This window comes from Rhineura floridana, chromosome 2 (genome assembly GCF_030035675.1).
Source record: "Rhineura floridana isolate rRhiFlo1 chromosome 2, rRhiFlo1.hap2, whole genome shotgun sequence".
In the NCBI taxonomy this organism is placed as follows: Eukaryota; Metazoa; Chordata; class Lepidosauria; order Squamata; family Rhineuridae; genus Rhineura; species Rhineura floridana.
In genome coordinates this window covers 91,371,715-91,386,085 of record NC_084481.1, presented here as the reverse complement: position 1 = coordinate 91,386,085, position 14,371 = coordinate 91,371,715, and the positions used below count along the sequence as shown (strand labels likewise).

General features: G+C 45.9%; 1 protein-coding gene across 1 annotated transcript in view; it reads left to right on the top strand.

Moving 5' to 3' along the window:
• The window catches only part of LOC133376678 (probable hydrolase PNKD), a 55,142-nt gene extending 41,149 nt beyond the window's left edge, over positions 1-13,993 (top strand). Inside the window, exons 4-9 of the mRNA XM_061609280.1 lie at positions 12-70; positions 877-969; positions 1,636-1,799; positions 2,350-2,436; positions 3,058-3,173; positions 9,484-13,993. Coding sequence (XP_061465264.1) covers positions 12-70; positions 877-969; positions 1,636-1,799; positions 2,350-2,436; positions 3,058-3,173; positions 9,484-9,657 — 693 coding nt within the window. The 3' untranslated portion in view covers positions 9,658-13,993. The remainder of the gene's footprint in view (positions 1-11; positions 71-876; positions 970-1,635; positions 1,800-2,349; positions 2,437-3,057; positions 3,174-9,483) is intronic.
• The last annotated feature ends 378 nt before the right edge of the window (positions 13,994-14,371 follow it).

The following is a 14,371-nucleotide window of genomic DNA, read 5'->3' as shown; positions in this document are numbered from 1 at the left end:
TTACTCTGCAGTCAGTCATTGAGGAACAGGGGGTGACGCTGGAGGCCATCCTATGCACTCACAAACATTGGTAAGGGAGCTCCCTCCTTCCCTTTCCCTTGATGGGCTGCAGAGAAGGGGGTGTAAGGGCCTCAAAATATATGTGTGCTCTGAACTAATGCTCTGCAACCCTCTTTCTATGCAACCAGTGTAAGCGGAGTTAGCAGAGGTTATGGGAAAGAATATAATATTTGGGATTCTTCCAGATGTAACTCAAAATGGCAACTGGTAGGAAATTGCCCCATCATGCCTTATTTGGGAATATTACTCTGGCTCTGGCCATTGAAATTAGGTAGGTGAAATGAGGATTGGTATCAAATACTAGCTTTCCTGTGGCTTTATAGCTGATATACCCATTCGCTTCTGGGCTACGTTCAAGGTTCTGGTTTTGGTGTACAAAGCCCTTACCTCTTATTTATCCAGTCAGTCACTATGATCTGCAGGTGATGGCCTCCTGCAGATACCATCTTATCAGGAGGTCCATTCCACACAACAGAGGAAAAGGACCTTTAGTGTAGTGGCACCTCCCCTTTGGAATTCCCTCCCCTTAAATATTAGACAGGCCCATCTCTGTTATTTTTTGGCGCCTACTGAAGACCTTCCTCTTTCAACAAGCCTTTTAAGTAGAGACCTTGTCCCAGTCTGCATCTATGTTGGGATTGCTTTTGAAATGGTTTTTAAAGCTTTTTAAAAATGTTTTTAAAGATGTTTTGTTTTAATATATTTTAATGTCTGCTTTTATGATGTTTTAGAGTGTTCTAATGTTTTTATTTGCCCCCCTGGACTCCTGCTGAGAGGAAAGGTGGGATATAAATTTAATAATACCTCCTGTCACAGGGATCACAGTGGGGGTAATGCAGCGCTGCGGCGGCGGCACAGCTCCTGCAGAGTCTATGGCAGCAGCTATGATGACATCCCTGAACTGACAGAGTAAGTGATATTTGATTTCTGCTCCCCTGTGGATGAGCATGAATAAAATGTTCCTCTGCTGAGTCTGGAATGTAAAGGCAAATCCTCCGTTCGCCCAGATCTGCTTAGGGACTGTAAAGAACAATCTTCAGTTGTTCTAACATCTGCTAAAATGTGGCTGGGGATCAGCAAAACTCTGCAGCAGTTGCTGCAGTTCCTCAGGCAGGACTGGGCAAACCTTCAGCCCTCAGCCTAATTTCATGCAGGTGGGAGGACCCCAGAAGGAGAGCAGGTGGGGAAAAATATGGGGCACGGGGGGTAGCTGAAAAGGTGGAGCAACGGAAGGTTGGAGAAAACCCTCTACAAGTGCTCTGATCATATCTCTGGTGAAAGCAATCAGTCCTTCCCCCTAATAACCCACTGGGCAAGGAGGGGGAGGGGGTGACCCTGCTACTGGCATGTGGACCCAGGCAGATTACTCCCAAGGGAATGTGGCCCTTGACAAGGGGAAGAAGTTACCCATCCCTGCTGAAAGGCAAGCTGCTGTGTCATTTCCCACAGGAAGCATTTGGCTATACAAGGACAGGGGGTCTTTGTATCGTGTATGCCATGCTAAGTAAGGCCTGCCATTCTGGCCATGTGCTGCTCCTTCCTCCTTGTGACCACAAACACAATGTTGTGTTCTAGCCCCCTCTCGGACAAAGAGACCATTGTGATAGGGCGTCTGAACTTCAAGGCCCTCTTCACTCCAGGACACACTGTGGGGCACATGGTCTATGTGCTGGATGGGAAACCTTTCGAAGGGCCAGCCTCTCTCTTCTCAGGAGACCTCCTTTTCCTCTCTGGCTGTGGTAAGTCAGCTGCTGGAAACAAAGAGCTTTCTCCCTCCCTCAAGGGGAAAGTCCTGCTCCTCACCATTGGGGAATAAAATGTGAACCAGTCTCCTCTAGCCACTAGGGGGTGGCAGCTGCCGCTAGGGTCTTGTGCTCCCAATGTTTAATGTACATGGAGACATCCGGAACAGCCTTCAAGATGGCTGGCGGGAAGAGGAGAGAGAGGACTTAGTCATCATCACGGGGAGATGTAATGTCTGAGAGTGAGGGGACATTGAAGGGGAGATAAGGCATCTGAGGAACAGCCATCACTCAGTGGTAGAGGACCTGCTTTGTATGCAGACCGTCCCAGGTTCAATCCCTGGCATCTGCAGGTAGGAGTGGGAATGTCCCCCAGGAGAGCTGCTGCCAGTTGGTGTAGACAGTGCTGAGCTAGATGGACCAGTGGTTCTGACTCTCTCTAAGGCAGCTTCCTATGTTCCTAGGTTTCTATTTGGATGTGGGAGGAAGGAATGTGTTTTGGTACTTCTTCATTATAGAATTAACTCTTTGTTCCTTGGCTGTGTAGGTCGAATATTTGAAGGGGCACCAGAAACGATGCTGGCATCTCTAGACACAGCAGCTGGCCTTGCTGAAGACACATTGCTTTGGCCAGGTGGATTTTGCAATAGCTGTTCTTCCCGTTTTGCTCCTCTTTTCTTCTTCACCCCTACATATCTGCTGTTAGAACTGGCACAGACCCATAGGCTATAAAGGAGGGGGAAAGGGGGGTGTTTAAAGCACAGGCCCCACAGAGAGCAGCCAGGGGATGCACTTGGGCTGTGGATTCCCCACAGCAAGTGATCCAGTCTTTGCATTTCTTCTCTCCCCTTCACCTGACCAGAAATCCTAAGAGCATGGCCATGTGTGGTCAGGCCTGAGACCTGGGTATATAAACACAGTCTAGATCTCTCTGTGTTAGGAGTTGAGGGAAATGTAAACCCAGCTTGCATCTAGCAGGAGTGTATATCAACAGTGTGGCTGTGCGTCTGGGGTGGGTCACAGTGCCCGATGGTTATGAGCACTATGCCTGGCCTATTTCGGCAGCCCAGAGGTTGCACGGAGGAGACGTGGCATATTGCTTTCTAAGCAGGACCCAATGTGGGACAGTTGTTAGGAGTCGGAGGAGGTGCCATTTGAAATGGGGGGCACCCACTGGGGACACTGGGAGAAAACCTCAGGCTATGAATCCCTATATCCGAGCAGGTCCTGTTAACCACCCACTTTCTTTTTCTAGGGCATGAGTATGCCTTAGAGTGTTTAATGTTTGCAAGCCTTCTGGAGCTGGAGAACCCTTTCCTGGAGCAGAAACTACAGTGGGCACATCAACAGCGAGCTGAGAAGAGAAGCACGGTGAGAGAGGTGTGGGGTGTGTGTTTGTTTTAGATCGGCTGTTGCCACCAAACACTCAAAGTTGCTGTGCAGCATGCGCATGTCCATTCCCCCGAAGCTCCCTTTGTTCAACAGCCTCCATCTACTGCAGGTGTCATGGCATTCACCCAAGAGCAGCTTCCTGGCTCTTTCTCCCAGCTGGAAACACCTGTCCAGGGAATTTCCTGCCTGTGTCTTCCTATTCCAACCATCTGTTTCTGGTTTGAGTTTGAAATTGGTGCACCACCTTTCCAGAAGCCTAAAGGGGTGGCTGTCTGGTTCAGAACTGATGGAGGAGGGGCAGCAAGGGGGAATGTGGCAGGTAGTGCTTTCCTGGCTGGGATCTGCTTGCCTGGAAAGCTGTTTGCTTCATAGCACATCCTTGGATGCTGTGCCTTTGTTACCCCAGTTGCTTGTCTTGTCATTTTGTCTTGATGTGACATGTCAATAGCTTAGAGTCAAAGAATAGTAGAGTTGGAAAGGGCCTATAAGACCATTGAGTCCAACCCCCTGCTCAATGCAGGAATTCAACTTAAAGCATACCTGACAGGTGGCTGTCCAGCTGCCTCTTGAATGCCTCCAGTGTTGGAGAGCCCTTCACCTCCCTAGGTAATTGGTTCCATTGTCATACTGCTCTAACTGTTACGAATTTTTTCCTGATGCTGTTGAAATCTGGCGTCCTGCAACTTGAGCCTATTATTCCATGTCCTACCCTCTGGGACAATGAAGAAGAGATCCTGGCCTTTCTCTGTGTGGCAACCTCTCAATTACTTGAAGAGTACTATCTTATCTCCCCTTAGTCTTCTGAAGGCTAAACATGCCCAGTTCTTTCAGTCTGTCCTCATAGGGCTTTGTTTCCAGTACCGTGATCATCCATGGTACCCTCCTCTGATCCTGTTCCAGTTTGTCTATTTCAAGTACTCGAGCATTTCAAGTATTGCCAGTGTTACTGGGCATTATTCCTAGGGCCAATTAGCCACACCTAACCATGCATGCAAGTGGTCATTGTTGGAAGTGGGGCAAGAGCAACTCCTGTTTTGTTCTTTTATGTTCCAGAAGGGAGATAGAGTTAGGGTCCTCCAGATGGATTGGCTTGACTACCTTTACCTGTGATGCTCTGACTCAGTTCATTCTGTCACAGACTGATTTGCTTAGGGAAGCTTATCTGCCCCTCCTTCTGCCCTTTCCTTCTCTTCTTCGACTGTCCAAGAGACAGGAAACATATTTGTCTATTTGATAGCTCTCCTGCTATCATGGAGAACGATGGTCTCGGGGAAGGAGAGCATCCAGCTGAGGAAGAGGGAAATGATCCCTTAGAAGGGACCCATTCTTTGGGGGATGAGCAGCTATCCTCTCGTGCCGTGGATATATCTCCAGGGGGTGGAGGGATCCTTGTAGTGGGTGATTCGATCATTAGGAACATAGACAGTGGGGTATGTGATGGGCGTGTAGACCGCAAGGTGTTTTGCCTGCCTGGTGCGAAGGTTGCGGATATCGCCCGTCGTTTAGATAGTTTGGTAGACAGTGCTGGGAAGGAGTCAGTGGTCGTGGTGCATGTTGGCACCAACGACATGGGGAAATGCAGCCGTGAGGTCCTGGAAGCAAAATTTAGGTTGCTAGGTAGGATGCTGAAAGCCAGGACCTCCAAGGTGGCTTTCTCTGAAATGCTACCGGTTCCACGTGCAGGACCAGCCAGACAGGACCAGCTTCGCAGTCTCAATACGTGGATGAGACGATGGTGTTGGGTGGAAGGGTTCGGATTTGTTAGGCACTGGGGAACATTTTGGGACAAGCCGGGCCTGTACAAAAGGGACGGGCTCCACTTGAACCAGAATGGAACCAGACTGCTGGCACTTAAAATTAAAAAGGTAGCAGAGCAGCTTTTAAACTGACTGAGGGGGGAAACCCGACAGGAGCTGAGAAAGGTCCGGTTCAGAATAAACCTCCCCCCTGGGATAAAAACCAAAGAAATTATGAAATTTTAAAAGGGGTAGGCCTAGAAGTAGGCATTGTGAGAGCAGGGGCACAGGATATAAATTCAGAAGAGCAAAATTACCACAGGCCTAACCACAAGTGCCAAAGACACTTGAAGAGAGACACTGCTTACAAGTGCCTGTACGCTAATGCTAGGAGCCTCCGAACCAAGATGGGAGAACTGGAGTGCTTGGTCTTAGAGAAGAGCATTGATATAGTGAGCATAACGGAGACCTGGTGGAATGGAGAAAACCAGTGGGATACGGTTATCCCTGGATATAAACTATATTGGAAGGACAGGGAAGGACGTATTGGTGGCGGAGTCGCTCTATACGTGAAAGAAGGCATTGAATCCAGCAAGCTCGAAACCCCAAAAGAGGCAGACTCCTCCACAGAATCGTTGTGGGTGGTGATACCGTGCCCCAGGAGGGACTTAATACTGGGAACGATCTATCATCCCCCTGATCAAAATGCTCAGGGAGACCTGGAGATGAGATATGAAATTGAGGAAGCATCCAAACTAGGAAATGTGGTAGTAATGGGTGACTTCAACTACCCGGACATAGACTGGCTGCATATGCGTTCCAGTCATGACAAAGAAGCAAAGTTTCTAGATATTCTAAATGACTATTCCCTAGACCAGTTGGTCATGGAACCGACCAGAGGGACGGCAACCCTGGACTTAATCCTCAGTGGGGACCGGGACCTGGTGCAAGATGTAAGTGTTGTTGAACCGATTGGGAGCAGTGACCACAGTGCTATTAAATTAAACATACATGTAACTGGCCAATTGCCAAGAAAATCCAACACGGTCACATTTGACTTCAAAAGAGGAAACTTCACAAAAATGAGGGGATTGGTAAAAAGAAAGCTGAAAAACAAAGTCCAGAGGGTCACATCACTCGAAAATGCTTGGAAGTTGTTTAAAAACACTCTATTAGAAGCTCAACTGGAGTGCATACCGCAGATCAGAAAAGGTACCGCCAGGGCCAAGAAGATGCCAGCATGGTTAACGAGCAAAGTCAAGGAAGCTCTTAGAGGCAAAAAGTCTTCCTTCAGAAAATGGAAGTCTTGTCCAAATGAAGAAAATAAAAAAGAACATAAACTCTGGCAAAAGAAATGCAAGAAGACAATAAGGGATGCTAAAAAAGATTTTGAGGAGCACATTGCTAAGAACATAAAAACCAACAACAAAAAATTCTATAAATACATTCAAAGCAGGAGACCATCTAGGGAGACAATTGGACCCTTGGATGATAAGGGAGTCAAAGGTGTACTAAAGAACGATAAGGAGATTGCAGAGAAGCTAAATGAATTCTTTGCATCTGTCTTCACAGTGGAAGATATAGGGCAGATCCCTGAACCTGAACTAACATTTGCAGGAAGGGATTCTGAGGAACTGAGACAAATAGTGGTAACGAGAGAGGAAGTTCTAAGCTTAATGGACAATATAAAAACTGACAAATCACCGGGCCCGGATGGCATCCACCCGAGAATTCTCAAAGAACTCAAATGTGAAATTGCTGATCTGCTAACTAAAATATGTAACTTGTCCCTTGGGTCCTCCTCCGTGCCTGAGGACTGGAAAGTGGCAAATGTAACGCCAATCTTCAAAAAGGGATCCAGAGGGGATCCCGGAAATTACAGGCCAGTTAGCTTAACTTCTGTCCCTGGAAAACTGGTAGAAAGTATAATTAAAGCTAGATTAACTAAGCACATAGAAGAACAAGCCTTGCTGAAGCAGAGCCAGCATGGCTTCTGCAAGGGAAAGTCCTGTCTCAGTAACCTATTAGAATTCTTTGAGAGTGTCAACAAGCATATAGATAGAGGTGATCCAGTGGACATAGTGTACTTAGACTTTCAAAAAGCGTTTGACAAGGTACCTCACCAAAGGCTTCTGAGGAAGCTTAGCAGTCATGGAATAAGAGGAGAGGTCCTCTTGTGGATAAGGAATTGGTTAAGAAGCAGAAAGCAGAGAGTAGGAATAAACGGACAGTTCTCCCAATGGAGGGCTGTAGAAAGTGGAGTCCCTCAAGGATCGGTATGGGGACCTGTACTTTTCAACTTGTTCATTAATGACCTAGAATTAGGAGTGAGCAGTGAAGTGGCCAAGTTTGCTGACGACACTAAATTGTTCAGGGTTGTTAAAACAAAAAGGGATTCCGAAGAGCTCCAAAAAGACCTCTCCAAACTGAGTGAATGGGCGGGAAAATGGCAAATGCAATTCAATATAAACAAGTGTAAAATTATGCATATTGGAGCAAACAATCTTAATTTCACATATACGCTCATGGGGTCTGAACTGGCGGTGACCGACCAGGAGAGAGACCTCGGGGTTGTAGTGGACAGCACGATGAAAATGTCGACCCAGTGTGCGGCAGCTGTGAAAAAGGCAAATTCCATGCTAGCGATAATTAGGAAAGGTATTGAAAATAAAACAGCCGATATCATAATGCCGTTGTATAAATCTATGGTGCGGCCGCATTTGGAATACTGTGTGAAGTTCTGGTCGCCTCATCTCAAAAAGGATATTATAGAGTTGGAAAAGGTTCAGAAGAGGGCAACCAGAATGATCAAGGGGATGGAGCAACTCCCTTACGAGGAAAGGTTGCAGCATTTGGGGCTTTTTAGTTTAGAGAAAAGGCGGGTCAGAGGAGACATGATAGAAGTGTATAAAATTATGCATGGCATTGAGAAAGTGGATAGAGAAAAGTTCTTCTCCCTCTCTCATAATACTAGAACTCGTGGACACTCAAAGAAGCTGAATGTTGGAAGATTCAGGACAGACAAAAGGAAGTACTTCTTTACTCAGCACATAGTTAAACTATGGAATTTGCTCCCACAAGACGCAGTAATGGCCACCAGCTTGGATGGCTTTAAAAGAAGATTAGACCAATTCATGGAGGACAGGGCTATCAATGGCTACTAGCCGTGATGGCTGTGCTGTGCCACCCTAGTCAGAGGCAGCATGCTTCTGAAAACCAGTTGCCGGAAGCCTCAGGAGGGGAGAGTGTTCTTGCACTCAGGTCCTGCTTGCGGGCTTCCCCCAGGCACCTGGTTGGCCACTGTGAGAACAGGATGCTGGACTAGATGGGCCACTGGCCTGATCCAGCAGGCTCTTCTTATGTTCTTATGTTCTTTGCTGTCTCTCCTGAGCCATGAGGGCAATGCCCACATCTGGGAGTTGCGCCTCCAACTTACCTAGTTAGTTAGAACTAGGTATGCCTTTCCTATCTGCTATGTATTTCTAAAAATAAAGTAGCTTTTCTTATTTTACTAAGTCTTAAGTCTCAGTGATCTAAATGCAGTGTAAAAGCCTGCTTTCTTAGGTAAACACACACACTGGCACACACGCATTTCAGACCGTTGACTCTCTGTTGATTTATACAAGTTTACATAACGGTCATATAGGCATACACATGGAGAAAGATCCCCTCCATCCACAGTTCTTCTGGGCCCCATTGTCACCTGCCCCCACTCCTGCCCTAGGCTTATGCTCAACATAGCGCTAAGGCAATCGTTCTGTCAGCACAAGGATTTCTCACCGTGCAATGGAACAATATCCCATCTCCTCCCCTATGCACCTCCAAAATCTGTTATGGGAGTTAGATGTGGGGATGGCATGGAGCACATGTAGGGAGAGAAGGGGAAGTCTTATTGCATTAATGCAGAAAGTTAGCTGAATACTGCCCCCTGTCTATTTCACTGTGACACTCCCTGTGCTGTAATTGTTTCTCTTTTTTTCATCATTGTTTCTCTTTTCTCTCCCCTTTAAGTCCCTTCTGGATCCACCTTTGCTGCAACAGTGCCACTTGCCTAGTTCCTCCAACTCCCACGTATCCTATCTCTCTGCAGTCATTTTGAATCTTCCCTGCACTTTGGCATTGTTCCACTAACACAGATTGTGAGCCTTGGTCGTGGTCTTTGCAGTGCTTAACCTAACAATAAATTGCAGTTTTGAGTAGCAAAAGTGGTGGCAGCTGGGTTGGGATCTCTGCAGAACATCAAGGAGGAGGACGCTGGCATGGAAAATAAAAACCTTTTTCTTTTGCCCGTGCTGCTTTCAAGTCTTGCAGACAGTCATCCAGGGGCCAAGGTCAAAAGCATTTGAAGTCCAATTCCAAAGAGCGAAAGGGGCCAGACAGAAAGTTGGAGGGAGTCCAATTTGTTCCTTAGACCAAAGTCCTGGTCCCTTTAATTGTTCTCACTCCCAGTTCAAAGGTAAACAGCAGACCCATAGAGTTAAGGGGATAGTGTCTGGTGCATGCTGTCCGTTGTCTGCCTTCACAATGTGCACTTCTCTCCTTCTCCCTTAAAGTGTCCTTCCACCATCGGTGAGGAGAAACAATACAATCCCTTCCTGCGGACACACTCCCAAGAGGTGCATGAAGCTATGGGCCTGCAGCGCCAAAGGGATGAGGACTGGGACATCTTCCGGGCCCGGGTGCTGAAAGAAGTGCGACTGCGGAAGGATGCCTTCAAAGCAAACTAGCCATTGGGGGTGGTATCAGGCTGGAGCAGAGTGTACCCACATGCAGGGGCCAGGACTGGCCTCTGCAAGGAGAAGTCTGACCACAAAATGGGCTCTACGCTACTGAAGAGGGATCTACTTGGATGCTGATCTCCCCCACGACGGGAAGTGAAATGGTGAAAATGAAGGTTGAAGCTCATTTCTTGAGCTCCGCATCCCCCAGAAGGTGGTGTTGGTGCTGTTTACCCATGTAGCTTGAAGATTGGGGCTTGCAGCTTTTCAGAAAAAAGTGTTTGTCTCATGGAAGATGTAGTGGATCTCTTTAAAAGCCAGTTGTGCTTTGATGGCTCCATGTGCCCTGTTGTCCTGCAACTCGCTTGCTGTGGGGTGAAATGGAGGTGGAGATGGGGGTGGGGGTGGAGAGGGATGGAGCTGTAAAAGGCTAACCCTGGGAAGAGCTGAAATATGAACGTTTATTTTCTGTGTGTATGTGTGTGTTGTTGTTGAGTATGCCTGCCTATTTGCTAGCTCAGGGGCATCTCTTGGGTCATCTTATAAGCACAATTCCAACACTGTGTACTCATCTGGAGAGACGGGTGCACACATGTGAAACTGAGGCCCTGTTTGGTCTTCCATCTCTTGCCTGGCACATCAGAAGGAGCTTCCCCCGTTTCCTATTCCCCAAGAACTTCACCCAAGTTTATTCTTGGGCAAATAAGCACCTTTTTTAAAGACCACCTACATCCAAGGATAGAAGATCCTACCCTTCCAGATCTTCACCTTGGTCCTTCTTCTCATCTGACTCCTGTTAATATTTTTTCTTTTCGGCTGTCTCTACAGTTGAGCAGATGGGTATACATATTCCTAGACACTAGGCCAGCTTGGATTTGTGCTCCATGTACTTGGGGAAAAAAGATACCCAGGCTTGTGAGGCAATGCACCTCGCATTTTTCCCACTGCTTCTCAAAGCACAAGCTCTTAGCAGGAATGCCTAGAGTTTAGGTCAACAATGGCTCTGCTTCCCACAGAAGCAGGAGAATGGAGCCAAGGAGGCATGCCGCCACCACCTCCTACCTCTTGAGAATATGTTCCCACCAGTCCCCAGAGGGTGGCCTTCTGTAGGATTGCGGCCCTGGGCTTCTGCTGGGAAGAAGGGTGGGATATAAATCGAATAATAAATAAATAAATAGGATACATGGCTTCCTTCCCCTGGTGTCACATGCCAGTTGTTTTTAGAAGAGACTGTTAACATTGTGGGGGTGTTAAGTGACACTCAGTCCTCAGCACTGTGGCCATGTGGTTGGTATTTATGCACATAAAGTATGTTAAATTTGGCTCCTTCTGTCCCCTAGTGTCTGTCAGCAGTATAGTGCAAAGCTGTCATCGGGAGAGCCCAAAAAGATTGTTAACTTCTTAAAAACTCATCAGAGATTAAATAAAATAGTAAATCCCATGATACAGTTTATTCTCCTGTGCTTTTTATTTTGGTACTCTTTACATTCCAATGTATTCTCCAACTTGGACACTACAAATGTTTGACTGTTTTGCAAAGTCTTGAAACGTGTGGGTTTTTTTTAAAAAAAAAACACCTCTTCCTGTCAAATTTTAATAGAACTACTGTTTCAATTTGCACCTTTAGTTCTTGTGTCAAATGTTGAGGCTTTGTGGTGTCAGAAAAACAAAACTGAAAATGCAGGTTTAATGCTATGTGTGGTGCGTTTAACCTCAAGTGGGCAAAAAATGTATTTCTTAAAGCCTCTCAACGGTTGGTAATAACTTTGAAATCAATCTTTTTGCATTGTGAAATGGACACCTATACTGCTTAACTCTGCAGGAAGGAAGATAAAGACTGGACCACAGAGCCCATCACATTCAGGCTGCAATCATTAATATTTATATACCACTTAATATGCTAAATCCCTAAATGGTTTACAAAAAACATAATAGTATCATAAAATGAAATTACAAAGAAATACATCAGTAAAACCAGAGAATCCATCAATAAAACATTGTTAAATATCAATAAATAATAAAACAGCAATATGGTGCACACACACAATCCTATACATGCTGCAGTATTGCACGCCAGCACACTAAACTCAAGAGTGCTGTTCCTGCTTCTGCCTTCTTAAAAAGGTGGTAAATGGCTAGCAATAAACTTGTTTAACCACTTGGTGTTAAAATACACTAAAGTGGTAAATATGCTCTTAGGAAATTGAGCAATGAAGAAAGACAAACCTGTGATACAATATTTGGTTACTCTGTATGGTAATATTGACCTAGTATCTTATTAACAGAAAACTGACACATATTCTAAAACACATTTAGGCTGCAATGCTAAACACATTTACAAAGGAGTAAGCCCTATTGAATACAGAGGGACTTACTCCTGAGTAGATATGCCTAGGATCGCTCTGTATTAAAACACAAAAGCTGAGCACTGGTGGAAGGAAGGGTTACCCACAAGAGCTCAGGCATAAAAACAGGTATGGTGTTGCTACAGTCTCATGTGATTTTGGAATGAAAACTGGATCTTCAGGCCCGAGAGTCAAAAACCTCCCCATCTGTGTCCCTACGGTGGAGAGTGGGGAATCTTTCAGCTGGGGCCACATTCCCTCATGGGCAGACTTCTGGGGGCCACATACCAGTGGTGGTGGGAGGGGCTAGAGGCAGGAGTGGGCAGAGCAATAGATGTGCTTCTTACCTTTTGTACAGGAAGCTACATTCTAACCATGTATAACCAGAATTTGTATACATCCTGCCCCTTCCTCCCTGCTTGAGTACGTCTTTTAAAAATTCAGATTCAAAGAGATTTCACAACTGATCGGTAGATCAACACACACACCCCAGGTGTAGCTAATGGAAACGCTTTGATCTGGCTACTAGTGTGTTTACAGCCCAGATCTACCCTCTTGTGTGCGTCTGCAATGCACTTGTCTCTGAAACTTTTTAAAAAGACACTCCGTGGAGAAACTGACATGCCTTTCTAGCAAGGTATTTTCTTCCCCACTCCATTCCAGAAATTTATATCCTGTACTATGCGGAATGGATCATATGGGGGGGATGTTTGGGGAGGATTGTGCAATGAGAAATGGGGAGTTGGGTACAGCGCACTTCTCAGGCTAGCAAATTTCTCCTCCATGCCAGCAGGCAAGGAACATTATCAGAGTTTAAGACCACATTCCAGCCAGGGAAAAGAGAACTTAGGGTGAAGGGCAGGGCCTATGAGGAGTGTGGCTTTGGAGAGGCAGAGTAGCCAGGGAAGAGTCTTGAGGACCAGACAGAGAGATCTGGAGGGCTGCTTTCAGCCCCTAGGCCTGCATTTCCCTACCCCACCCTAGTAGAGGGACTGCCAGTGAAGAGTACAGGATAACTCTGCCTTCACTCTGGTCTGAAAACTAAAGGCTACTGTCCCTGGATTCACTGGAGCACAATGTGCAGCCCAGTTGTGCTTGTTTACTTGGAAGCAAGTCATGCTATTAAATAGGGCTTACTACAAGTTAACATGCACAGATTTACAAACTATTGGATTATTCCCCCCTCCCCTTCTCTCAAAGCCTGCTGCTGTTCCACAAGTGCAGGCTTGTAAATTGTTTTTGTGTGAGGAGAGGCAGCAGGAGGCTGTGAGTTTTGTTTTGTTAGTAATATGTTCTCTTGGTGATGGGGAAAGTGACTTTGGTCACACAACCTGCCCAGGGGCCTCTGCTGTGTTGCCTGGCGATGCGCTGGAAGCAGCAGAACAGTGGGCGTGTTTCTACCCCTAGCTACTTTACTCTTTTTACACTCTTTATTTTTAATTTTTATCTTTTGAGTCCTCCTAGTATCACTCCCCCATATATCTCAGCATATATATATACACCTGTCTGTCTATATATGCATATTGTATTTTATGTGTTTTAATTGTACTTCATGTATTTTAATTTACTGTAATGTTTTGTGTTTTTGTGTATAATTTTGTTGTGTGTGTGTGTGTGTGATTTTATTGTAAGCCGCCCGGAGTGCCCTATTGTAGGGTAGAATGACGGGATATAAATATTTTAAATAAATAAATAAATTTGAATAGGACAGTGGGGAATGCCCTGCTGCTAAAGATTAAAAAATAAAATGGTGTACTAAAAGGCATGTGCATAAATCAATATGGTGCTGCACTTCTTAGGCTGGACCATTTCACAATGCATATGAAGAAACTGCGTATTTCAAATGGTCCTCTATAAGTGAAAAGCTAGCGCATCAGGGAGAAGGCTGAGCAAAAATCCTTTTGACATGCTGGAGTTTTTTTAATATGGTGAAGTATTCAGATATGCAATTCTCCTCCCTCTCCAGGATCATTTGGCACAGTCAAAGGAATGTCCTAAATGCTTTCTACACATTTTGAATTGTCTACTTCTGCACTATAAAAATTATTGTCTAAAAATCCTGCTGCGCTACCTTCTGTCATGTTTTCTAGTTCTACTGAGGCTTCTCAATCTTTCCCTCCCACATCAGCAGTTGCTGTGATTATAGAAACATAGGAAACTGCAACCATTGGTATTGCTGAAACTGACAGGCTGCAGTTCTCTTAAAAGTTTGTCAGGGATCTTCCCAGCCTTTCCTGGAGATGTCGGGGATTAAGAACATAAAAAGAGCCCTGCCAAAGGCCCACCTAGCCCAGCATCCTGTTCTCACAGTGGCCAACCAGATTCCTATGGAAAGCCTGCAAGCAGGACCTGAGCGCAACAGTGCTCTCCCCTCTTGT